At 38.6% G+C, this 27,832-nt stretch overlaps 1 protein-coding gene across 3 annotated transcripts in view; it reads left to right on the top strand.

The window, feature by feature from the left end:
• Nucleotides 1–21,688, top strand: part of soga1 (suppressor of glucose, autophagy associated 1) — a 144,262-nt gene extending 122,574 nt beyond the window's left edge. For all 3 annotated transcript variants that reach the window (XM_028811785.2, XM_028811786.2, XM_028811784.2), the window contains exons 12-14: nucleotides 7,020–7,090; nucleotides 7,769–9,218; nucleotides 16,335–21,688. In XM_028811785.2, coding sequence (XP_028667618.2) covers nucleotides 7,020–7,090; nucleotides 7,769–9,218; nucleotides 16,335–16,481 — 1,668 coding nt within the window. In that variant the 3' untranslated portion in view covers nucleotides 16,482–21,688. The remainder of the gene's footprint in view (nucleotides 1–7,019; nucleotides 7,091–7,768; nucleotides 9,219–16,334) is intronic.
• The last annotated feature ends 6,144 nt before the right edge of the window (nucleotides 21,689–27,832 follow it).

The following is a 27,832-nucleotide window of genomic DNA, read 5'->3' as shown; positions in this document are numbered from 1 at the left end:
GAAAAAATGTAATGGTTTATTAGAGAAACTGCTGACTGTCTTTGTATAGCTGACCTGAAAAATACAGTATATAGTTAATGAAGATTTTAAATCAAGCCTTTTTGTTTAAATAAAAAACATTGAACAGCCAATACTCCATTACAAAATATTTTGCTTCACTATAGTACTAGGGTGTTGTACCGTGTTAGCCATTATGAATGTAGAGAAAAGCCAAGCAAAATGACACTTTTTATTGGCTAACTAAAAAGATTACAATATGCAAGCTTTCGAGGCAACTCAGGCCCCTTCTTCAAACCTGAAGAAGGGGCCTGAGTTGCCTCAAAAGCTTGCATATTGTAATCTTTTTAGTTAGCCAATAAAAGGTGTCATTTTGCTTGGCTTCTTGCTTCACTTTAAAAGTCATAACAGTATCTTGTAAATTGCAGTCCTCTATTGGTTTCCACTTTTATTTTAAGCTTTACTCTTATTTTCACCATTCCTACACATGTCCACAGCTCTTTTAGCTTGGCTAAGTTGTTTGAGTCTTATATTTTCTATTAGTAGAACCACAGCTGCCAGTTTCTTGCTCTTTTCCTGCTTAACACCCATTCCTGAAAAACAGGAAGACTTTTCACAAGGCACTAGACAGCAAACTCTAAATGTGCCTTTTTACGATGCCTGTTTCACTGTTCTCGCTGCTTTAGTCTTTCTAACCCCCTTGGTTCATTGACTATAACCACGGAATCTCAGAGACCTTAAGATGTGTGCCAGACTGTACTGCTTTTTGAAACAAGGTGGCATTCACTCAGCTGCCTTGTCACATTTATGTACACTGAGTGGCCCTGTTACTAATTGGTCCTCCAATTTCCCTCAGGCATTGGCACAAACCTGATATGCTGGTGCCTGCCTGCCTGCATAATATGGCATTGTCTACACACACACTATTACCATGTCATTGATATCAAGTAGCCAGTAAAAGAAGGTGTACCTAATAAAGTGCCCATTCAGTGTAGATCCCACACTTCTCAGGAGGTTTTTTATTATATTGTCATTCTAGAAGCTGTAGTTCAGTTGCAGATATACCCTTTATGATTAGGGCACACCAGAAATTTGAAATATTTCAGAAGTGGGCTGCACAGTAGTGTAGTGTTTGCTGTCTGAATGGAGTCTGAATGTACATTGTTTCCTGTGTCTATGTGCATTTTCCTTTCGGGTACTCTGGTTTTCCTACCTAAAGATGTGTGTGTGTGTTAGGGTAATGGGCAATTCCAAATTGTCCCCTACATGAGTACGAGTAGTTTGCCTGAGTAGGCCCTGTGATGAACTGGTGGCCTTCTGGGATAGGCTTTAGCCCCTGTGACCCCAAACTGGATTAAGCAATTTTGACAATGATTGTACACTAGTATTTAAAAGTTTGAAATTTTTTTTTCAGAAATTCTTTTTTATATGAAAGTACCATTGAATTGATTTTAAAAATAGACAGTAGCTAAGAGATTACTAGTATTGCAAATAACTATTACTGCTTGAAATTACTAATTTATTTTTATTTATTTATTTGTTTTAATTCACATAGAACTACAATGCTGTATTTTCAGCAGCCATTCATCTAGTATCAGTATGGTAAACTCTCTTAGTTCATCCTAAATTAATCATGTTAAAATATAATTAGTTATTGGAGAAACCTTTGTAATTGTGTCAACACAGCAGAAACTTGTTATTCCATTAAATAAAGTAAATTATCTTTCCTTGGGTTACAAGGCACTTGAATTCCTAAAATTCAAGTCTGGGCTGATAAATTGCTAAAATGAAACTGCTTTCTTAAGAAACACATTGGTTTGTTATTTTGTGAAGTAAAAGTCATTTCATGCACCAGATTGCCATGAAACTGAATATTTCATACAAAGAAATCCATTATTGTCTTGAGAAAAGAGGGCAATCTCAATCTAAACCAAGATCGAAAAAGAAGGGGAAGGCGCAGATACACAACTGCATGAGCGGACAAGGACATCAGAGTCTGTAGTACGGGAAGCAAACATGTTACAGGTGCTTGGTTGGCTGATTCATTAGATACACGCCAAATACCGGTGTCGTCTGCAACAATGAAAAGAAAAGTTTAAATTGGGCAAAAAAACACAGACATTGGACTAAGGCTAGGAATCATCCCTGATCTTAGGATCTGATCCAATTTCAGTTCAAAAGAGCCAATCCAATTCAATTCAATTTTGATTCTCTGAGAATCAGTTCAGAGTAGACTAATGTTAAACATTAATAACAGTCAACCTTCAGCATTTAATTTCTTTTTTATTTATCCAACAAACAAAACAGTGAACTGTAGTTAGCAGATAGTGTTCATTACTACGTAAAAACCTTCTTTTTCTTAACATGTTCAAACTGAATAGCCTGCCCCACATGTAGCCTACTCAAAATTAGTAACAAACTTATGAAAAGTGAAAATACTTTAAACAAAAACTTTCGGTGAGGCTAGTTAATTCTTGGAAGATTTCTATGCAAAAAAGGAGCTGGTTGACATGCACAGGAGTGAGGCAACTTCTTGGTGCAGTAGTGATGTATCCTGATATAGAGAAGACCCATTCAGCAGGACTCTGGTTCCAGGGATGAAAAGGTAGCGCTTTGCTAGATGGGACAAAAGGGGATAGATACAGTAGTGATGTCTCATGTGCTCTCCATCAATTCAGTGGATTTTCTAAGAGTAGAACAGGTTTCTGATCTTTGTCTCTGGTGACTTCTACATGGGCCCTTGCAGTGGCATCTGTGTTACGCTGCGTTAATATGAAGATTTTATACTGAGTGGCGCACACATCTTGAATGAAGCAACTTGTTTCCAAAGATATATTTTCTTTTTTTACTGCAGTCTGAATAAAATGTTAATATGCATACCTCATCACCAAGTTTTTATGCACGGCATATTTGATGTTCTTTATTAATGTGGAGATATTGGGGTCCCACACATCTCATCTAATGGCAATGACAGATGTGGTGGTGGAGCCCCCTTTAGACATACCTAGTATGGCTGCCTTCACTGTTATGTCAGCTTGTGTCAAAATGCAAAAACATTTCTCATAGAGGAGTGGCGGAGACTGCTGGATGCTGCTGTAAAAATCTTTCCATCATTTCAAGTATGTTGTTCTATCACGTGACTATGTCAAGTCATCAAATTGTGTAATCGCAGAAATAATAGTTTGTATTTCTCTTTAAGCACAAGACTAGTCATTGTGTTTTGGTTGAAAATGTTAGCAGTGCATTTCACTCAGTCAAGCAAGTGTGTGACAGCTGGAGTAGCCTGTGAGACCTGGTTCAGTGTGAGGGCAAAGTAGCCAATGTGCAGAAGCTCCATTAGTGCAACAGCATGTGCCATATTAGCATCATTATCCATTTTGATAACTAGGTCTTTCTCTTTAGCTCCCACTTGTTTAATGCCTCCACCAACAATGCCATCAGGTTACCCTCTGCACGACTGGAATGCATTGCTCTAATCTGTAAAATGTGCAACAGGGTTACCATCTGTGATGTGATATATGTGTAACCTTATATATATTCAAACGATATAAACTATGTCTCTAACTGTACTCCATGTACCACTAATATGACTAGATTACAGCAGCCAAAACATATCAAAAAAGAAGAAGAAATCTGAAAACATAGTCAATATCAGTATCATGGCGGCACGGTGGCGCTGCTGCCTCGCAGTTAGGAGACCCGGGTTCGCTTCCCGGGTCCTCCCTGCGTGAAGTTTGCATGTTCTCCCCGTGTCTGCGTGGGTTTCCTCCGGGCACTCCGGTTTCCTCCCACAGTCCAAAGACATGCAAGTTAGGTGGATTGGTGATTCTAAATTGGCCCTAGTGTGTGCTTGGTGTGTGGATGTGTTTGTGTGTGTCCTGCGGTGGGTTGGCGCCCTGCCCAGGATTGGTTCCCTGCCTTGTGCCCTGTGTTGGCTGGGATTGGCTCCAGCAGACCCCCGTGACCCTGTGTTCGGATACAGCGGGTTGGAAAATGGATGGATGGAATATCAGTATCATCAACACATGAACCCATATACCGATATCAGAGGTGCACTTCAAAAATATAGAAACTTGGATGCCAGATTCATCATTTATGTTTATCAAAAAAACACAATTTTAATACAGTAATCATGCCCCCACAGATGAACTAAATACCCCCATTAGCAGAATGTCAGAAGATGACAAGGCACACACATAACAAAATCACCTATGTAGTGAAAAATAAATAAAGCAAAACAAAATATCAAGTGAGTATCATCATCATCATCCTCATGTGCCAGTGTCTGAAGAGAGAGAGAACTGGCAGACCACGTACTCATATATAGCTTGAGCTTTAAATCTATACGAGGATCTTGGTCCTGTTGTCTCTTATCAAAGTGTACCTCAGATTGAGGGCTTAGGTCTTATTCTTGTTCAATTAAAGAGTCAATAAGAGGTGATGTAGAGGCACATTATTGTAACAAATGGAAGTCCAGCTGTCCCAAGTTAAGGCCTCTCTCTCTCTGTGGTAACGTTTTTTATTCATATTTTGATAGAGGCTTGGAATTCCCACTTCACTTGTGTTTTCGCAACAGCACCACATAGCATGGTTCCAGTGCATTGATCATGTTTTGGAAGCCCATCGTTTTCCATGACGCTAAACGCCTATATATCCTTGCAAATAACAATTACTACTGATTCCTTAATCTTGAGGCAAATTATGCAGTTGTTTGCAAGCAGCCTGAAACTACAATGTTTTTGATCCACTGGCTTTGCCTGAGACTTCTCAATGCGCGGGTGATGACTCAGTAAGTAATTTCTGATACTTGTCATAGTTTTGCTTTTGCCCGCTCCTCTCTATCACTTTTGTTTTTAATTCAAAATCCTCGCAAACGTTTGTTTTAAGGCTCTTGGGTGCTGCTTTCAGAGGGTCTCCTTTTGCCATTGTTGTTGAGAACCGTTTGCTGATTTTATGAAATTTATATAAGCCTGGTTGGTCAGCAGACACTCCAGGCAGAAGGCAAGCTAGAACCACTTCTGGATAAAAGGACCTATACATGTTCAGAGAACATTTCTTCAAAGTCGCCCAAGTAAGTTATGTGGAAAATGCTTAAAATAACAAAATCGACCTCGCGATTTTATGAATCAATGCTGAATCACCAAAATAAAAATCGTAATTCATCATAAAACCAATATTTTTTTCTCACCCCTACACTTGATAATTTATCAGTTTCTGATATGGCTTTTTCTTCTGCCTCAGCATCACTGAGTTGTTGTGTCATTTTTGCAGATGTCACTGGTGCTAGGTGTGTATTTAAGGAAGTACCCAGCTGAGGACCTGTAAAGTATCTGTTTCTCCAACTGCAGACTCTGATGAATCTTTTGCATGGAAAAACTTTCCTCATGCAAAACACTGTATTGTTTTGGCTATTTTGAACCCAGCTTCAATTTTTGGAATGCCAGTACTCAAATCTAGTCAGTTTGCTGACATAACATTAGGATATTGCAGTAAAGGCTGCTTAAAATGGCACATTGCAGGCATATGTGAATAATAAATTAAAAGTCAATATTTTCAAGCAGTAATTATTTTAATCAATGTAATGGTATCTTGAAAAAAAAAAAAACAGAAAATCCTATGAAAAACAAACATTTTTGGGTGATTTTGAAATTTTAACCATTAGTGTAGGGTATTCCTGAAGTGACAACTCTTGTCCTGAGTTGGTCGCCATCTTTCACCTGCTGTTGCTAGGATTAGGTTCCTGTCTCCATAGGCCTGAACTGGCCTAAGTGGGTTTAAAAAAATGAGAAATGGATAGACAGATATTTCATATGTCCCCGGTCAAAATTAGCCAATTAGCCAAAAGTAAATACCTGGAATGTACAGTGGCTTAAAAAATTGTTCATTTGGCACAGATTTAGTGTATCTCAGGCTTGATTGTAGTTGAATGCAGTGTGTTTTGTTTAGTGTTGCAACTTGTTTGCTTACTTATTGAACGTTCGGTAGGCTCTTGCTCAGGTTTGCCTTTTTAGTTGGTTTGAATTTTCTGCCTGTATAAAACAATAGCTAACGAAGTTCCCTGATAAAACTGCAAGAAGAGCATTGACACTTATCAGTGTGCAAACCTGAACAAAGTATTGGAGAAATCCAATCAAAATCTGAAAACTAGTAATCCACTCACAATAACACTGATCTTATAACTTCACTTTAAGTATCATTTAATATAGCGTGTTCACCTCACCACCTTAATGTGGAGATTAACTGGTTGGTGGCTCTTATATTAAAGAGTTCTCTGCTCCAAACGTTACTACTGTACATCGAGCAATGTAAAAATTCAAAAATCCATTTTAAACTGCATTTCTCTGAGGGCACAATGAAGGCAATATTTTAAAATGTGAAAATCATTCTGTGGCACTGGTGTAGACATTTCCACAGCTGTCTCAGAGCTCCATGCCCGCTCACTGTCTGTGTAGGCTTTGCACCTTCTCTCTTAGTCTCCAGGAGTTTTTCTGTGTGTTCTCCACTCCCTGACCACATTCTCAAGGTGTGCAAGTCAGGCTTTTTGTCTTGGTTTGCTGTTATTGAGAGTGAGTGTACGTGTGAATGTGCTGATGGACTGCTGTCTTATTCTATATTGGCTCCCGCTGGTATCATCATCACGAAATGGTTAAAGTGTGTTAAGATATAAGAAGGAGGTTGTCACTTTTTTGGTATGAATTAACTTGTGATAAAAACCAGACAGCAATTTGAATTGCCATGATCGTGTTTTTGTGAAATGAGAAGAATTGTAATATTTAGCAAAAAACAGTACTATATTGATGTTTTCTGTAATAGCTGAGGAATTTTTAGAGGGTTCTGTATTGATTGTGATAATCATGAGATCTTTACTTTTTTCTGCACAGTATAAATTTCAGTCTAGTGAGTCTAACCTGCTATTTAAGCAAGATTTATTTGGTCTTCAGCTTCTCAACCTCAATTTGCTTATATCATGGAGTTGCTGCTGATCAAGGCGTATTTGACACAAAGTTACTGTTTTTTGACAGGCATCACCAGAAAAAATTACTGAAAAGGAAACTTCGTCTGAAGCGGAAACAAAAGGAACAAATCTTCAGAGGTAAGACATGAAGAGTTTCTAGAATCACAGTGTTTGTCATTCATAAAGTTATTTTGTAAAATAGAAAACGATTGAATTCACAATGATAATCTAATTTCCTTTCTCCCCTCCTGTGATAGTTGGCTTCTTTTTGTTGTAGGGTAGAGATTTCCATACTTTTTCACAGAGACACACCAATGCTTCATCCTTGTATCCATCTATTTATGCATCTCTCATCCAATAATAAATTATTGTTGGATTTCTTTTAGCTAACATTCTGCCTTGCATAAAGCTCAATTTCACAGTGTAGCATCTCATTCACTGTTGATTCAACTTGTGAGTTACCAGAAGAAGAAGAGGCTCTTTAAAAGTTGTACACTCAAAATCTTCAGCAGCCTGTCTGATCCTGTACTTAGTGTAATACACCCTCATACATCACTGAGTGCTTCTATAAGGCAGTCAATCAAACAAGAGCATTTAAAGTAAGTAAGTGTTGTCTTATTACAAAATTGAAAAGATGAAAATTGGCAGCCACTGTGTTCACCCGCTACGAGGAGCCAATAAATAAGTTTGAGGGCATGGAGAGCAAATTAATGTTAATAATAGGAACCTATTCATCTATCATGAGTGTCTAAAATATTAGACCTGGCAATATATCCTTACTGGCAGTTAACACTTTTTCTTTCTTCTTCTTTTTAGAACAAAATCAGTTTCCTCTATGTCAGAGTTTGAGAGCCTGTTGGACAGCTCACCGTTTATTCCTTCCCACCCTCACAATGACTCCAACAGAGATGACAGCAAAGCTCAGCCAGGAGTTCCGGAGATTTCCAGTAACATCTCAGACATGGCAGATTTAAATGAAAAGAATTGGAAGTACCTCACAAATGAAAAGGCCCTCATTGAGAAAGCTGATCCTTTCAAGACATGGGACTGCTCTACAACAATGAAGAGCTTTTCCGGTCATGATCAAAGTTTAGCAAACATGCAAAGGAGTTACACTGCACCAGATAAAACTGGCATCAGGATTTACTACAGTCCACCAGTGGCACGCAGGATGGATGGCTCTTTATCGCAAGGAACTAATGATGGAAAAATGATGGTTGAACCTGGGTATTTGTTTACCATGGCCAAACCCAAAGACCTTGAAAAATCGGAGAACCCTTTGGAGAGTACATACAGTAGGTGGTTGTGTAACTTCTCCAAGCAACACCGGGATTTGCTAGAGAGCAGCTCTGTCTCGCATTCAGTTGTGGCATCTGGTGGATTGCCTTCCTCATTCCACAGCCTAGAAATTTCCGGCAATATGAGTGATGATATGAAGGAAATGACAAACTGTGTGAGGCAAGCTATACGATCAAGTTCATTAGAGAGAAAATCCAAGGACACTGCAAGTCAGACCATCCTCGTCTCCACTACTGCCACTCAGACCACACAGTTTGTCAGCATTGGTCTTCAGACTGATGGCCCAAGAAGTAGCCTACATACCAAGAGCTGGTCACCAAGGAATTCTTCTCTGATGTCAGCCCGCAGCAGGCAGATCTCTACCTCCTTGGAAAAAGTGCATAATAGAATTGAGCGGCCATGTTGCTCACCTAAGTATGGTTCTCCCAAGCTGCAAAGGAAGCTAACTACGTCCTCGTCCAAATTAGACAGCACAAAAGACAGAAGTCTTTGGAATCTGCACCATAGGGGCCACAGTGGGTCAGCCTGGGCTAGATCTACTACAACCAGAGACAGCCCAGTGCTAAGTGGACTCAATGATGGGCTGTCAAGCTTGTTCAATGTAGTGGAACATAACGGGAGTACAGAATCCCTGTGGAAGGGAGTCACCCAAGAGGCCAAAACCAAGACTGAGGTACCAAAATATGGCATTGTCCAGGAGTTCTTTCGCAATGTCTGTGGCAGGGTACAGACCCCCACAGCTAGTATGGAGAGGCAACACAGAGATGTCACTATTGATGATGGCTGCAAAAAATTAGACTATAATTCTTCGACTCTGGTGTCTTCTCTTAGTGGCACCCAAACAGATGCTGTTTCAAAAATTGTGAGCAAAAGGATCCTGAAACAGAACACTAAGGATGACCAAAGCCAAAACACTAAAGATTCTGCTACAAGGGACATCAGCCTGAATTCTTCCATTGCACTTGAGGTACAGTAGCTTGAATTTTATCTCCGATAATTATTTTTTGAGCATCATTAACATTTCAAGTAGTAGCAGATAGGCTGTAGAAAACGTTTTCAAAGCCATAAATAATGACGTAACAATAAAGTGAAGTGACACACAATCTAGAAAAAGGAAAAAATATTAAATAATATAAAGTAAATATAAATAATGACCAATATGTCTCAAGTCATAACACAAAGTAAACCAGTTATAAAATGTACTGTACACATAACATGGCATGCAGCGGTTTCAGGGACTTAGTTAACTGTTTTCAAACTGGAAGCATTTTTATTTTTTTATTTATTTTATCAAAGAGACTGCTATAAATGCTGTACACATTATGGAATAACCTATTGCAAGGTAAATGTGTTCTCTAGTAGTTGTCCATTTTTAAAATTTGTTTAAAATAGGCAGGCCACTCTATTCAAGATATCACAAAGAAAACTGAAGTTTTACAATACATTTCTTTGAAGTACATTATGTATGAAATATCCACTCATTTAGTCCACTGGGAGTGAAGTTTTTTGCAGATAGACAGACATTACAACAGAGGTGCTTCAGATTTTACAAAACAAAATTAGGTCACTTACTACAAGACATCCTCAATGTATGGCACGTATTTGTAACTGTTTTTAATTAAACCATCCCTCCAGTCTTTTTATGGACATGACCCTACTGGCATTTTTTCCACACAATTTCATAATCACATTGAGTAAGTTTGTTATATAGGATATAGCCATACATCCATCCATTTTCTAACACACTAATTATGATCAATTAGAGGACTGCAGGGGACTGGTGCCTATCCCAGAATTATTGGGTGCAAGGCGCAACCAGATCAGCTAGGCTATCTTAGAGCACTTTCAGTCACACACGTATCATTTGAAAAATGTATTGCTTAGTCATTACTGTAAAGGAAAGTTGCTAATCTTTATGTGAGAACACAGCTTCAAATCCTTTGGAACAGCTGTTGTAGTCTGCTGTGTAGGTAGACTTCTGATTTTATGAATACCCTGTTTTATAACAATACAAGAGTGGCAAACAGCCCTAAACAAACACCAGGGGCCTCATGCATAACGCTGTGCGTAGAATTCACACTAAAACATGGCGTACGGACAAAAGTGGAAATGTTCGTACGCACAAAAAAATCCAGATGCATAAATCTGTGCATTCGCCAAATTCCACATTCTTCTGCTCCATAAATCCCGGTCAGCGTGAAATGTAATGCACGTGCATGCGCCTGCTGCCACTCCCCAAACTCCTCCCAGAATTATGCCTCTGTGAATATGCAAATCAATATAAATAGTCCTTAAGCTCAGCATTCTGTAAAAAGGCAATGGCAAAAGCACAGGGGGAAACAGAAGAATTTCAGCGAATACCAAGTGGAGGCAAGGAAAAACATGCTACAGTGGTATAAACAACAAAAGGAAGTTGATTGAGTAACATAGAATGTCGGAGAAACTGGAAAGCTCAAGTTCACAAAGTCACACAGAGCCCGAAAAAAAAAAGATGTTGTCAGATATCAAAGTCTCCATGAAAAGGCGAGTCATTGCCCACCGTCTGAGTGTCATATGAAAGCTTATTAGGGTACAGATGAAAGAAAAAAAAATAGGGACACAATGGGGAAAAAAGCTTGAAATGTCAACTTTAATCTCAAAATTTCCACTTTAATCACGTAGTTTATTTTGTCATTAAAATAGAACATCATAAACTTCATCTTTAAATTGTTTAATTTACTGGTTTCTCAAATCCCATCGTAACTAAAGTAGCACGTTAAATGGTTTGTTTTGTATGTGTTCTTCTATGTGGTCTATGTGTGTGAATCACTACGTGCTTCTTAAACGGGCTTTCTCTTCCTCCAACAGGACACAGAATCCATTACATTCGTGATATTACAGCTCTCTGAATAATTTAAATACTGAGATGTATACTTGATATCATTTTCATGATAATAGGAATTAAAGCATGTTGTCCGCGACCTTCGATGCAATAATTTACTTCAGAAGTACTGTCTCTTTCAAACGTACTAACCCCCAATTCCTGTCCTTCCTTTTCTTTCTCCAAGTACCCAATCGCCACACAATCAGCTCTGTAATAGACATTAAGCCATCTGTAAGCTTAGAATGCCGATTCTTCAAAACTTTTAAGGAACATTGAAATATCTTAGTAGTACATGTTTAATTGTTCTATCCATCTATCCTTCCAGTGTCGCGCCAGCCCCAGCAAGCATACACCGTGAGGCAGGAACAATCCGTGAACAGGGTGCCAGCACCTTGCTAGTGCTGCGACACAGTGTCCTCACATATTTAATTATTAACAATATAGATTATTTAAATGAAGTTAAAGTTTTATCTGTATAATATAATAAACATATTTTGCTGCATTTCATCTTGAAAATTATATCGTCATCATATGTAAATATGTGTTAAAGTGGCTCAGGTTGTGTAATATTATAACTGTATCGCAAGTTTACAGTGAGGTAATTGTACTTATAAGTACAAACAGTTCTACAAGGAGCACTTGATGGACTGAATTATTGCATTTATAGTTCTTGAGAAGAAACTGTTTATGAACCGCGAGGTCCGTACAGCAAAGGCTCTGAAGTTCAAATAGGCAGCGTGTGCTTGATGCTGCATACCAATGATTCTCTTTCCGATCAGCTGCTGTACAGCTGTGATTCATACTCAGATACAGTGATATAAATATTCCGAGTGGTGCAGTGAGAGTAATATGGAAAAAGATGATCAGCTGTGGCAACCCCTAACGGGAGCAGCTGAAGGAATAAGAAGAAGGTGCAGTGAGAGTAACAACGCTAAAGCAGCTATGGTATTTGGAATAGTTTGGCTATTCCGTGGACCATTATATTGTTACAGGTTAATTACAATTAGATGCCTTAAACTAATAAACAATATGCGGTTAATTTCAGTGTATATGATATAGCTGCGTCAGGGATGTGGATCTAAAAAAGAAATAATATAATGGTCCATGGAATGGCCAAGCTATTCCAAATACCATAGCTGCTTTAGCATTGTTCCTCTCAATGCAATACTCAGAGTATTCATCCCACTGTATCTGAGTGTGGAATCACAGATCTACAGCAGCTGATCGGAAAGAGAATTATCGGTATACAGCATCAAGCACATGCTGCCTCAGCCATGCGCACATTCTATTGAACTGCTGTCATACGACAAATGCTTCAGAGCCTTTCCTGTAGGGACATCACGGTTCAGAAACAGTTTCATCCCAAGAACTATAAATGCACTCAATCAGTCCATCAAGTGCTCCTTGTAGAACTGTTTGTACTTATTAGTACAATTATAAAGTGTGTATTTACGTATGACGATAGGAAATGCAGCAAAATATGTTTATTATATTATACAGATAAAATGTTAACATCATTTAAATAAATTATATTGTTAATAATTAAACATGTGAGGACACGGTGGCGCAGCACTAGTGACGATCTGGTGCCCTGTTCAGAGATTGTTCCCGCCTCGTGGTGTATGCTTGCTGGGACTGGTGTGATCTTGGATGGATAGATGGATGGAATAATTAAACATGTACCATGAAGATATTTCAATGTTCCTTAAAAGTTTTGAAGAATCGGCATTCTAAGCTTACAGATGGCTTAACATCTATTACAGAGCTGATTGTGTGGCAATTGGTTACTTGGAGAAAGAAAAGGAAGGACAGGAATCGGGGGTTAGTACATTTGAAAGAGACAGCACTGCTGCAATAAACTATTTCATCGAAGGTTGTGCACGGTGCAGCAAGCATCTTGCGGGAGACAGGAACAATCTCTAGACAGGGCGGCAGCTTGTCACTATCACTGCGCCGTGTTCCCATGTTTAATAACATGCTTTCACTCCTATCATCATGAAAATGATATCAAGTATATGTCTCAGTATTTAAATTATTCAGAGAGCTGTAATATCACGAATGTAATGGATTCTGTGTCCTGTGATTCACACACATAGAGCACATAGAAGAACAAATACAAAACAAAGCATTTAACGTGCTACTTTAGTTACGATGGTATTTGAGAAGCTAGCAAATGAAACGATTTAAAGATGAAGTTAATGACAAAATGAACTACATGATTAAAGTGGAAATTTCGAGATTAAAGTTGACATTTCAAGCTTTTTTCCCCACTGTGTGCCTATTTTTTTCTTTTCTCTGTACCCTAATAAGCTTTCATATGACACTCAGACGGTGGGCTACGACTTGCCTTTTCACAGCGATTTTAATATCTGACAACTTCTTTTTTTATTTCGGGCACTGTGTGACTTTGTGAACTTGAGCTTTCGAGTTTCTCTGACACTCTATGTCACTGGATCTACTTCCTTTTGTTGTTTATACCACTGTCTAAACCATCAGATAGTAAGTTTTTCCTTGCTTCCACTTGGTATTTGCTGAAAAATCTTCTGTTTTCCCCTGTGTTTTTGCCATTGCCTTTTCACAGAACACTGAGCTTAAGGGCTATTTATATTGATTTGCATATTCAAAGAGGCGTAATTCTGGGAGGAGTTTGGGAGTGGCAGCAGGCGCGTGCACGTGCATTACTTTTCACGCTGACTGGAATTTATGGAGTGGAAGAATGTGGAAGTTGGCGAACGCACAGATTTATGCATCTGGATTTTTTGTGCATACGCACATTTCCGCTTTTGTCACCTACGCCATGTTTTAGTAAGAATTCTATACACGCCGTTATGCACGAGGCCCCTGGTTCTTAAATACTGCACTTCATAGAAGTCGTATCTCGGAATGCTACAGAGATGCTCAACGTGAAAATGAATTACCCAGATCACAAGAATCCATCCATTTTCTGAACTCACTTTTTCCAGTGGGATTGGATAAAAAGCAACAAATCGGGTGTTACAATGCACACTTACACATAAGTATCAATCTGCCCAGGCTAATTTATAGTCACCAGTTAAGTAAGAACACATGTGTTTGAGATGTGGGAGGCAACCAAACTACTCAAATGGCATCCTGAGAAACACCCTCTTAGACATGGGAGGAATATTCAAGCTCTTCACATACAGTGACCAGGCCAAGGTCTTCTGGTGCAGTGAGGCAGCAATGTCACCCGATTCAAGAATGATAGGCTAAAATTCAGAGAACGTCACGTAGGTACATGCACTTCAGGTGCTTTCAAATTATATTCATTGACTCAACGGCCTGTATAATGTACACATCTAAGTAAGATGAGTAAAAATAAATATATTTAGAAGAAAAAAAATCAACATGTGCAACCTCAGAATCAATAACTTTATACCCTAAGTTCTTGTCTATAAGCCGGACTCATGTATTAGCCGGAGACCAAAAATCATACGAATTTTTAAAATAAAATCGTATCATAGATAAGCCGGACTCATGGATAAGCCGAACATACTATAACCTATAACTAATAGAAGGGAGGGAGGTCAGTGGTCTCACTCGCGCCCATTTAATTTCTTTAAGGGGGGAGAGAGTGTGAGATATTGCCGTCTCTCTCACTCCCCGCATGGCGCGGTTGGAGCGGCCGGAGCGCGTTCTTTCTGCTCTGGGCGTCGCCGAGTCAACACGAGCGCGTAGCGGTCATTTAAATTGTGATTTTATATGTAAGCATATTTAAATATATATCGCGGATTTCTGCGGACAATGGGTCTTTTAATTTCTGGTACATGCTTCCTCAGTTGGTTTGCCCAGTTGATTTCATACAAGGGACGCTATTGGCAGATGGCTGAGAAGCTAGATTGCTTACTTTTCTGTCAATCTTGCGCTGACTATCTGTGATCCTGACGTATGGGGATTGAGCAGGGGGGCTGTTTGCACACCTAGACGATACAGACGCTCGTCTAAAAATGCTGAAAGATTATCTTCACGTTGCTATCTTTTGTAAAGCTGATTCCTGAAAAGACATGCTGCACGGTGCTTCGCATACTTAAAAGCTCGAAGGGCACGTATTGATTTTTGACTGAAAAACAAACTCTCCCTCTCCCTCTCTTTGTCTGCTCCTGACGGAGGGGGTGTGAGCTGCCGCCTTCAACAGCTTTGTGCCGCGGTGCTTCGCATACTTAAAAGCCAAACAGACATATTGATTTGTTTCTTCCTTTGAAGAGGAAGATATGTTTGCATTCTTTTAATTGTGAGACTGAACTGTCATCTGTCTTGTCATGGAGCACAGTTTAAACTTTTGAAAGACACAAATGTTTGTTTGCAGTGTTTGAATAACGTTCCTGTCTCTCTACAACCTCCTGTGTTTCTGCGCAAATCTGTGACCCAAGCATGACAATATAAAAATAACCATATAAACATATGGTTTCTACTTCGCGGATATTCTTATTTCGCGGGTGGCTCTGGAACGCAACCCCCGCGATGGATGTATAAGCCGATATTCTATTTTTTCATTTTCACAACTTTTTTCCTTAGATAAGCCGCGGCTTATTGACAAGAACTTAGGGTATATTCTCCTTTCACATCCTAATCTTCCATATACTGTTTATACACAATAATGATTTCTTCAGCTTATTTGTACTGGAAATGAAGCAGTGAAACAAAAAAAAACATCCTGTGGCTGCACTATGCTTGGATGTTCCCATAACAACATACCACCATTTGTGTAATGTATGTATCATGTGGGAATGACATAATGAAATTCGCGCTGAGAAGCGTGAGACAATACTCTGAGTGGAGGCCACAAGACACAAGTGGCTTTTTCCACATCCTTCAGCTTGGCTAAGTAAATAATAGACATTTGTATGAATGTTCTACCTTGAGTTCCTTTCACGGATTCTGACACCTCAAGGGTTTTTCCCCCCAGGTGTTTTGATTTTTGTAATTAGAATGTAATATTTTGCAATGTCTTCATAGCCTAATGGAAATACTTGTAAACAGATTGTTTCCTCTAACCTCTAAGGAACAAAATGTATGCATCACATACTTTTTGTAGCTGACATTTTAATTGGATGGTACATAAGGAGGCTGCAGTGCACTCAAGTAGGTAATTATTCAAGCTGGCTGAAACATCTGCTAGGTGAATTTGCTGAGGCTCTTCTTCTGCTACATAGCAGCAATAGCAGTGTATTCTCTTTAACTCGGCTTTCTCTTTCTCTGCAGGATGTCGCCTGTGACTGCACGTCACAATCCCTCACCTCTTGTTTCTCCCGATCAGCAAGGTCAGTGACACGCCACTCCCCAGCACAGTGCAACGCCCGCACTTCTGACCCCTGTGCAGCTGAAGACAAAACGGATGGTTCAGAGTAAGGGTTTGCACCAGGTCTATTGCTACAATGGGAGACAGTGCTCACAGCAAGAAGAGAAACATTTCTTTTTAAATATTTATTTACAAGGAAAAAAGAAAGCCAAGTAAAACCAGCAATGAATAGTGAAACTGTCTGAAGAGCCATTTTATTTCTACCATGTTTCTTACAATATATTGTTACTTTCAGAGCTATTTTTTGGTTCCCTTGTTCTGCTGCACTACAAGGCAACTTTGTCTCCCTTGGTGTGGGCAAATCTTTTTACTTTGGAAAAAAATATTTTAAAGCACATTTAAGGCTTTCCAAATTCGTTTCTCTGTACCAGAGTGATCATTTAGAAAGAACATGCATACCTCCAATAATAGGTCAAACCAGAAATTAGAGTCATTTTTAATAAGAACACCTTTAAAAGTCCTGTGAGATGTTCTGAGCTCTAAGAATCCTTATTGTGGCTCAAATCAGTGCTTATAAACCTTTTATTATTCATTCATCAAGTTATGTAGCCAGGGAATATTCCTTAAATATGCAAATAGGCACTTCACGGCCAGTTTATTTGGTACACCTCTCTGTTAACTAGTCCAGCATCTGTGCAGCTTGACTATGTCAGAAAGACCGAAGATGTCAATGTGCAGCATTAGGATGGTCATATAAACTATATTGTCTCTTAGTTATTTTAAATTAAGTGGTTGTGCATTCTCAACCTACCCATGACACTGCCATGCATGACAACTTCAGCAAGATTGCTGTTACTGATACACTCGTGCCAGCCCATGTGGTATGTTCAAAGCTAATGTTCTTTAGTGTTCTCCCTGTGAATTGCACAGAGATGCACACAGTGTGTCGACGCCTGTCTACCTGCTTAAAACAGAACTGTCCATACATACAATGCTGTCACTGCTCTGGTGGAAAGGTGTACCTAATAAAGTGACCACATTGTGAAATGCTGCATTCATTAACTTTAATAAATACGATCATCCTCAACAAATCCCCAACATTTTTCAACTTCCAAATAATTATTGTGATAGTAAAACAATAAAAAAAGTATTAGGCCCCATTTAAGTTTTTTTCTAGCGTTCTAGTGCTGAACCGGAACACTTCTCAAACCACTTGTAAAGTTACTTGCTATTATTTTTCAATAACAGTATTTACATCTAGTTTTACATTAGAAAACCAAATGAGGCAGGTAGACCCGTTTCTGGCTTTAAGCAGGAACTCTGGGTGTGAAAACAAAGGCTGAAAACCACTGGTCTGAGTAGCGAGAAAGGGCAGTTGTTCCACATTGAGACGTGACTAGTTAGCAAAACAGTACTATCAGAAAACTAAATTCTGTTTCTTGCCCTTGAGTTTGTTTATTAGCTTATCAGCAAATGTGTAATAAGCACATCAAATCAATGTCATAATTGCCTAAAATGTTGTGCTTTATCTCTCCTGATTGTTTTCTGAGATTTCAATTATGGTCCCCGTCTTCGTGTTTACGCAGAACTCTGTTGGAATGTTATGAGAAAATGTGTAGATTCACAATCAATAGTATATTGCTATCCCAGTTATTTTTTGTTGCATGAAGGCATCAAAAATGAAACGCAACTTTTAAAAATAGACATTAATTTATAATAATCAACTATTAGAACTGTGCATGTGGGACCAGTGAATTTTTTTTTTAACATTACTGCTGTCTTTCTTTTTTGAAAGAATGGTTATGAATAGTAAATTTTACTATTAACACTTAACCTTTTAACTTTTTAAAATTCTTTTTATACTGAGGGAATTGCTTGGTTTAATTTAATGTTTTGTATCATTTCTCAATGGTGCTGAAATATACAGAATTCCGAGTAATTGGTATACTAAGAAAAAAAGTTTTTTTTTTAATTTTGGTATTACAATAACGACATGACTGAAGGAAAATCACTGTACTGGGGTGGATAATTTACTGTACTGTCATGTTTAGACGTGTCACTGACGTTGATCATTTAATCCCTAATTTTCAGAAGTGCACTAAATAGTTTTTGGCACAATCCGCTTACATTTTATTTGTTTCTGATATTTGTACGTCCTTACTGCTACTTCGTCACTCAGTGACTGACACACAGTGTAGAACATTTACATATTTTCATGATGACAGAATAAATTATGGCTCACTTCAGGGCTTACTATTCTGAAACCTAAACTTGACAACCAAATTTACTAAATCACGGTGAACTCCCACTTACTCCACTCTGCAGTTGTCTTTTGTAATAAAAATTATTCAAATAAACACCAACACTGACAATAGTGATGTCCACATCCCCATGTAGATAACTCCAGATCTGTAATCTTCAACATCCAGTTCTATGTATCCTGGTAACTTTGTGACTCAATTCATTTTAATCCTACTTTCTCTTTTGTTTTCCACTTGATAAGAAAAAAAAATGTCAGTGCTTTCCCATATTATTCTGATATACTTCACAAAGAGTTCATAGAGAGTTGACGGCCTCCCTTCTAAAACTCCTCATTTCAGCACAGCTTTACTCTAGTGTCACTTGAACTTACATTTTTTATTCACATGTTGCTATATTTATCACAAAGTTGATCATTTCAAAACTTCAAAACCCTCCCACATAACCCTTTTTATTTCATATGTTCCAAAGTGAATTGCCTTTCGTCACCCAAATGTGTGTTTCATATTTCACGATACGCAGAGTTATGGAAATTGAACTGAATGAAGACAATAGAATCTACTGTGACACGTAACTGAATGCGGATTTGAAAGATGTACGCCTTTTGAAATGTGGAACTGAGAAACCAGAACTGTTTTACATCGTCTTTCTCTATTTTGTTCCTGCACTGGCTTATGGTTAACTCCACGCACAGTATACATTTTTAGGGACCTTCAGGGAAGCTTGCAGGGATCCATGCATAGCTGGAGAATGCAGAACACTACATGACCATTTACCGAGGCTACCTCACCTTCCCTCCCTTTTCTATTTTATACTCCATTTCTTTCTGTTAAACTCAATTTAAATAGAAACACTAGAAACTGGTGCCTTTTTTTGTACATTTTTTTTCAGAGCATTTTAACAAATGGTTACACTTCAATATACTGAGCTAGCGTATTACATAATTATCTGTGTTTTTAAATCTTTAAAGATGTTTTGTTGAGAATAAATGAGCTCAGTTATACTATTGTTAACAGAGATCATTTTTAATAGGAGAGGCAAGTGTTCTACTTAGACTAAGGTCCAGGCAACAAACATTGTAGCTTGAATTTTGTTCATCACTAAACACATTAACCAGTAATGGGACCTTCTTTAGGCTTCTGCAGCCTGGCTGCTTCTTTAGTTTCTGTTGATAAAATGTAGGTGCGTACTTTACCACAGCGCTCTGTTCAGAATAACTGCTTAGGTTAGGCGAAGCTTTCATGACATTTGAATTGCATTTTTAAAAACGGCTATCAGTTTGATGTCATACAATCACAGATTTGGCTACTTTTGTTAAACTTGGTTATTTTTAAAGATTTCATTTGTAAAACTGACATTGTCATACATTCTGTGTTTATTACTTTGTGGCAGTTAAGCACAGTTTTGGCTCCTCAGATGAAACCCAACATTTAGCCACTACCACCACACAATGGCGTCCTTGCTTCTTGTTCACACATTCCATTTGTTTGACAGTTTGCAGATGTCAAACACAAAAGCCCACACTCCACAGGGGGAAGCCCAGCCACTCAAGTAGATGTCCCTTTCTTTAAATTACTGAATAACGTGTCTGTTCATGTATATTGTAGGTAATAATTTCAAAATAGTGTCACAAAGCCATATAATTACCCTGTTACTTTATCAAGTAGTCCTCCAAGAACTTTTTGTAACATTTTCTTACTGAAGAAGGAATGAAAACCAAATGCCAATATCCTTCCTTAAAGGTTAAACATAAAAGATTTCCCAATTTATCCTCTTCCCAAACACAGGCAGACATATAATTAGCCCTCACTTACCTCACTTGCGCTTTGGTGTTATTGGTGCTTCTTGTGGTACATTTTCATTTGGCAAAAGCAAGTAGAATTCAAAGCAAGAAAAAAAGCAGCCTTAAACTTTACAATATATTGGTACGGCACATTATATCGGATACAGTGGCCACACCAGGGACAATTTAGAATCGCCAAAGCACCTAACCTGCATGCCTTTGGACTGACCCCAGACATGGGGAGAACATGCAAACTCCACGCAGGGAGGACCCGGGAAGTGAAACCAGGTCTCCTTTCTGCGAGGCAGCAGCGCTACCCACTGCGCCACCGTGCCGCCTCCACAATGGCTTATAAGACCAAAAGTTGAGTAACAGACCTTTCGTGAAGTTTTCTGGAAAACAAAACCGCCTTCACTTTAAAGGTTGACCCCATAGTAAACAGTGGTTGTCACCATGCTGCATTGGCATTGCATTTTTTTTATTGTTTGTTTTTGTTAGAGTGTACAGTATATTTGCATAACTGAAGTTCTGTTTTACTGTAAAAACGATTTTGGCATATAAAGAGCTGAAATTATTAGAGAACAAAAATCATTTTTACCCACAAGACAAACAGAAGATTAGCACTTGAAGCAAGCTGTAAGCTGTGCTCTGCTCTTTAGCGATCGCATTCTCCTTTCATTCCGTATTTAATAACTTCAGCCATTCATTGCTACTGGTTTGGCAAAACAATTTCCATCACTCGCACCTACGACTTCATAATGGTCGCGCCATGCATGCTTTACACAACCCCATGTGCCATTCGTTCATACTGTCATCGTCTCATTCAGAGCATTATAACATTTTGACCATGTAGTTATATTTTGGAAAATTAAAAAAAAAAAAAAGTTGTTAGCTGAACTGTTAATAATAGTTAAATTATTTAATATGCCTGTACTTTTTTAATATTCTGATACAAAAAGCAAAGCAATCTTTTCATGTTATTGTAAGTTAAATATAAATATTGTAATTTATACCGTATTTCGTTTCTATCCTTCAGTAGGAGATGCTGATTGTCTATAATAATTTTGAAACATAGTTAGAGATGTCAGAAATTAATTTACACTCCTCCACTTTCACAGGAGAGCATTTTTGTATATATGATGAAAAAAAGATGTTAAAATGTAGTATGGGGGTAGAAAATGTTTATTTGTACTGTGAGGTTTTCCAACTCCAGATTTCATGGAGTTTCTTGTTGTTTCATGTCTTCTCTAAGAATAAATGTTTTTGAAAACAAAATTTGTGTTTCTTTACCTTTATTTATTCTTTTTCTTTCCAAATATACTGTACACACACTATATCGATATCACTCCACGACAGGAGGGGGAGCTGCCACTTTCAATATCTCCTGTTACAGCTCTGAGGAATACCTGGGAGACCTGTACAGGCGGTTGAAGGCCATCTTTAGATTTGGAATGAGACCAAGAAATCTGACGCACTCGATGAAGGCGAAGCACATTGCCGCACACTTTCTGTTTAAGGAATTCATTAAACAGGATTTCACTACCTTGGTTCCCCAACATTTTGCACCTGTGTACAACAAATTCTTCACTATATATTTTCTTGAATGAATAACACAGTTATCATGATGATACATATAGAAAACAGAGAAACTTATAGATTATCAATGACTTATGACCTAGTTTTGAACTGGAGTGATGATGTGCTAAGGTGGAAAAAATAGCAGAAGATAAGAATGGGTCAGGAAGACAGACGTAAATGGTGAGCAAGCAAAGGTCGTAACTGGGAATTCAATAGATTGGTCATCAAAACAGTAAGATGAGAATCAAAGAATCAGAGTCAAAAAGGAGAGCAAAAAGGACATCCACAAAGTACAAACAAAAGTAATTTTATTCCTTTGAAATGAAAAGTGTTTGGGTGTTATCCATAATCTCGGACAGAGATGTGTACTTCATAGCAACATTTTATGCCATCGCGTCTATGATGTCATGGGCCATGGACATTCAGTTCATAACCCAAGCAAAATGTGTACAGACAATCCATAAAAAAACAAAATGGTGAGACGATAAAAATAAAAATACACAAATCATGACATAAAGTCATAACCAGAAAAACAACTGTCACGATTAGGTTCCATGTGGATCCATTTGGTATTTTCCATCATCCTGAATGCTATTTTAGGTCATTTTGAGATCTGTCATTTGCTGGTACTTCCTGCATTGCTAGGGGTGTGGCTTCTAGGGTTGTGACCTCTGCATAATTGACACATTAGGTTAAAGGTCAGGGTCAGCTGAGGGTTCATTTTATTATCTGGTCTGAGGATACAAACCTCCTATAAAAAGAATGCTTAAAGGAAATCTTTTGCTATTGTGTATTTTGTGAGTTTCATTTGGTTTGACCTCTTTTCCATTTTTTTATATACTTTGATTCCTTTCTCTCATTAGGATTTGGTAACTAGCTTTATTTTTAATTGTTAGTTTCATTTTTACCTGTTTCTTCCAGTTCAGTAAATAAATCACCTGTCTGTTTCTCGGCAGGACAACAACACTACAGAAGTGCACGTTGAACTCAAAAACGCTGCAAGATTGCACAACTCCAAGAAGCCAAGATGTAGCATTAAAAACACATCACATTTAGACTTGCCTAATGACTGATGCAAATAAAAGCTGTTTATCCCATGATAGATACTTATTAAAACGGAACTCATTTTAGAAGATTAATAACCGTTGTGATGAAAGAGTATTTGAACTGGTGGCTTTTTATTCTTGGATGTTGAACCTGTGACCTGATGGCAACAACAGGCATTGAGAATGTAGTGGGGGAGTCCTGACTGAGAGAAGACACTCGTGTTTTCTTTAACACTTGCTTATTAAACAGGTCTGTGAGATTGGACTGTCAAGACCTTGCTATTTCACTGCTTTGTTTTACAATTTGACATATTCTGTTTTTATTGCTGACATTAAGATTTCTAAACCAGGCCAACAGAACATAACTAAAGAGAACTGCATAAAAAGGCTCAAACACATTAAAGACAAGACACCAATATACTTAGTGATCATTTAAAACACCCAGGATAGAGACAGTGAGGGTTCTGATGTCTTAAGAACTCTGTTAATGTAGTCGGTTTAAATTATAGACTACAAAAGATGTCAGTGGAAACTTTAAAGGGAATCAAAAGATGTTATGCTTTCAGACAAAAATTGGATTTAAAGTAAATGCAAATCTTAATACATTAGCACTGGATACAAGTAAAGACCAAATGACCTGAATGCCTAATATTTTTAGTACTGTGTAGGACAAAATATTTTTCTATAATAGATCATTTTATAATATGGAATTTTTGATATCACTTAAGTAGTGTTGATAATTATTATTGTATATAACATAAAAAAGTTAAAAAACATTCAAAGAAATTATACAGATGTAGCTCAAACCATGATGCCTTTGACTTGCAGTCAGACATGCTACCATCTGCGCTATTCTTGCAACTGCTTTAGACCAGCACTAAGATTCCCCTTTCACTTTATTAAATGTGAAACAGAAATCTTATTTTTTGTCATGGTTAAATATACTTTTCAATGAGGTTGGAAGACCCGAGTTTGCTTCCCAGGTCCTCCCTGCGTGGAGTTTGCATGTTCTCCCCGTGTCTGCGTGGGTTTCCTCCCACGGTTTAAAGACATGCAGGTTAGGTGGATTGGCGATTCTAAATTGGCCCTAGTGTGTGCTTGGTGTGTGGGTGGGTGTGTTTGTGTGTGTCCTGCGGTGGGTTGGCACCCTGCCCAGGATTGGTTCCTGCCTTGTGCCCTGTGTTGGCTGGGATTGGCTCCAGCAGACCACCGTGGATGAATGGATGAGGTTGGATATTTTTTAGCACCAAGCCTATGTGTCTAACCCATTAGTGAAAGACATTTTCCTTTCTCAGTTTACAGTATATATACAATATGTGCTTATGTATGTTTGTGTGCATATATACTTTTTTTATCTTATATTGAATGTATTAAAAGCATATAAAATTCCATACAATCAAGTCAAACTTAACAAAACTAAATTCAATTCAACCCCCAACCATGAGAAAGAGAGGAAGGCCAGCAGCTAGAGTAAAACTTTGAGAGTAGTAAAGAGGGAAAGGAGTCCTTCTCCCCAATATACAGTAAATGCTTATTCTAAAATGTTATTGATTGGATCCTGCCAGGTTTTTATAAAAGTTCTGCACAGATCCTCTAAGTGAGAATTATATTTTTTCCAATCTCAAATAGTATATAACATCAGTTACCCACTGACTTAAAAGAGGTGGGTTAGGATTCTTCCAGTTGAGCAGGATAAGTGTACGTGCCAGTAGTGAAGTAAAAGTAATCACAGTTTGTTTGTCCTTCTCCACTTTAAGCCCACCTGGAAGTACACCAAACACAGCTGTTAATGAATTAGGAGGGATTGTGACACCAAGGCTGTCTGATAGGTAGGCCTATTTAAAAATTTTGTCCAGAAAGATATTGTCCAGAAAGATATTCATTTGGTACACGCCCAAAACATGAAAATCAGATGCGGATTATAATCCCGTGCAGATTAGATTTGCAGTCGAGAGCTGTAAGTGCCGTAAGAACAATCAATTTGCGCTATTAGCTATTACACCTTTTGAGGTTGGTCTTTCAGCTGAAAGGAATTAAAAATAAAAGAAAAGGGGAAAAAAGCATCCGTCTTGATTATTTATCAGAGTCGCCGTCATCATTCATAACTGAATTGTTGTCCGTGCTCTCCTTCCAGGCACTATGATCTTTATCTTCACCATCGTTCTCCCATAGAATGTCATCTTTGGATCCATCAAAGCATTGCTTATACAACACTTCTTGAAAGATCTGACAATAATGCTCTCAAGGGTGGTGGCTTTCCGTGCAGCCGATACCCACTGTGTTACTTCTGAAGGAGCTGCGCATTTGATTTTTCCAGTTTCTGTTAACTCACTGGCAGGATCCACAAGGGATTTAATGGCTTTTTTTTACTGGATTTAAAACAACTTCGAGAAATGTTCAAGGATCGGGCCTTTTTCATCACCTCTCCATGAAGCAGATCATAACTTACAAATAGTCCAGTCTTGGCGTTTCTCCTGAAAGAACATGAAGATTGCATCATTAATTTCAGGAAATCACCCTTTCTTGGGTCCAGTGAATTTCTTTTGTGACGTCTCACACCCACTGATCGCTTTGCGGTTTCCCTTCTCTGCGCACCAAATAACTTCATGTTTGAATTTTGTCGTATATGGCAGTCTGTTAGATTTGTGGCGTTCCCCTACCATAACTACGGTACATGACAAATTGGAGCAAGCACCTCCCACGTTTCAACAACTAACGGTTTTACTTCACGTGAAGCTTGTGCTTGAGGACGCTTCTGCTACGCAAGCGTTATACTGTTTATACTTGCAAGCGAATGCTATGTAAATCTGGAAGATTCCACCAGGTGGCAGTGCGCGATATCATCACGATGAGAAAACGATCGCCTTCGCTGTGTTGTGAATTTCCTAAAACGTCCATTAAATTCTGAGGACACCTTACTGCAATATCTTTAAAAAGGATGTTTGATGATTACATCCATCAATCCACGGATATGCCCATTCTAGCAAGCATTGGGCAAAAGGCAGAAACCAATTCCTGGACAGGGCATCAGCTCATCGCAAGGTGAATACAAGCACTCACATACATTAGCGTCATTTTAGCATCACCAAATCCCCAAACCTTCATGTCTTTGGAAGGAAACCGGAACACACAGAAAATCCACCAGGTAAACATGCAAACTCCAGGCAGGGAACACCAGGGACGTGACTCCCTGCGCGACAGCAGCGCTACCGCACCGCCACCGTGTCACCCCCCATGTGTGTAATTATTAACAGTATTCATTATTTAAATGAAGTTAACTATTTATCTATAAAATGTAATGTACAAACTTTAATGCATTTTATTATGAAAGTGATATCAAGTATAAATATAAGGATTCTAAATGTGTAAAGAGCTGGAATATTATAAATTTAATGTGATCTGTGTGGCAATCACTGCCTGCTGCTGCTGTCAGTTCAGGAGGAAGCCCCAGAAGCATGTAGTGATTAACAACTGGGTCGGTTTTAAGATGATGTTTACGATGGTCTACTTTAATCAGAGCCGGCCTTAGGGCGAAGCGAATGAAGCGACCGCTTCGGGCCCACTGCGCCCAAAGTTTTTTTTTTCCTGTGATGCGACGCTGCTGCGGAGGGCCCAATGGAGCAACAGACTCCTTCACTCCAACCTCTATTACTAATTTTTTATATAAATAATTCACGGGCAACATATTCCATCACCTAATTACTCCACGTGGACATTTCCACTCGGCACTCCAATCTTCTTTACGCTTCATTCAGGCCCGCGCGCCTGTTGCCGCCTCCACGGCTCATCTGTGCCTCTGTCCTCAGTAGGCGGCCACTTATGCTTCAGTCAGGACCGCTCCGCCGCACTGCATTCTCGACAGAGCATAAAAGGGGCCCTTCTCTTTGTAAAGCCATCACTTTCCTTCATATCAATATATTTCCATTTTGTTAGAAAGACCGTCTTGTAGATAGTAGTTAGGCCTTGCCGAATTTCCACAGTTTGAAATTATTGTATTCCAAATGTCTTCAGTTCCACCGCCAAAGAAATACAAATCAGGTGCTCAAAAACGTAAAGAAAAAGCAGCGAAAGATGAATTCTTCGCTACCCAAAAACAAGCTTTAAAACCAAATAAAAATGTAAAAACAAAATAATGTGGATCTCATCTTCATAAAATAAAAAAAATATATAAAAAATATAAAAAGCAAAAAAAAAAGTGCTTGGCCTAGCTATTTACCTCCACGTGCTGCCTGGTGGAAACAGCAAAAGCTGGCTAAAATGTAGCTTTATCTGTTAATGTATCATCACTAAAGACATTTATGCGGGCCTGCTCTGCTCTGACCTCCATCAGTCATACCCTTCACTCAGGGCCTTGTACGACAGTCTGCGCTGAGAGCCTGTGAATTTGGCTCCTGTCAGTGTGTTACGGTTACAGTTGTCAGTGTCAAACAGAAATCATCAAAAAGTGATGGTTGTAGATGCCGGGAAAACGCATTTCTGCAGGGCTCTGCCCCGGACCCCCTAGCTGCAGGGGTCGGGCCCCTCGGTACCAGTTTGCTTCGGGCCCGAAATTGTCTAGGGCCGGCTCTGCTTTAATGACAAAACAAACTACATGATTAAAGTGGAAATGTTGGCTTTAATTACAAAAACGACATTTTCACTGTGTCAGTTTTTTTTTTTCAGAAGATGTTATGTGAGACATTTAAAATGTATTGTGTTATGACATTGGGGAATATGGAACACTTTGTGCATTTGTATGTTGGCATTTTGCTTCACCACATTGAACCGTTCATCAAACATCGAAGCACGCACATCG

Source organism: Erpetoichthys calabaricus, chromosome 10 (genome assembly GCF_900747795.2).
Source record: "Erpetoichthys calabaricus chromosome 10, fErpCal1.3, whole genome shotgun sequence".
Taxonomy (NCBI): domain Eukaryota; kingdom Metazoa; phylum Chordata; class Cladistia; order Polypteriformes; family Polypteridae; genus Erpetoichthys; species Erpetoichthys calabaricus.
Note: the sequence above shows the minus strand (reverse complement) of the source record. Positions and strands in the feature narration are given on the sequence as shown.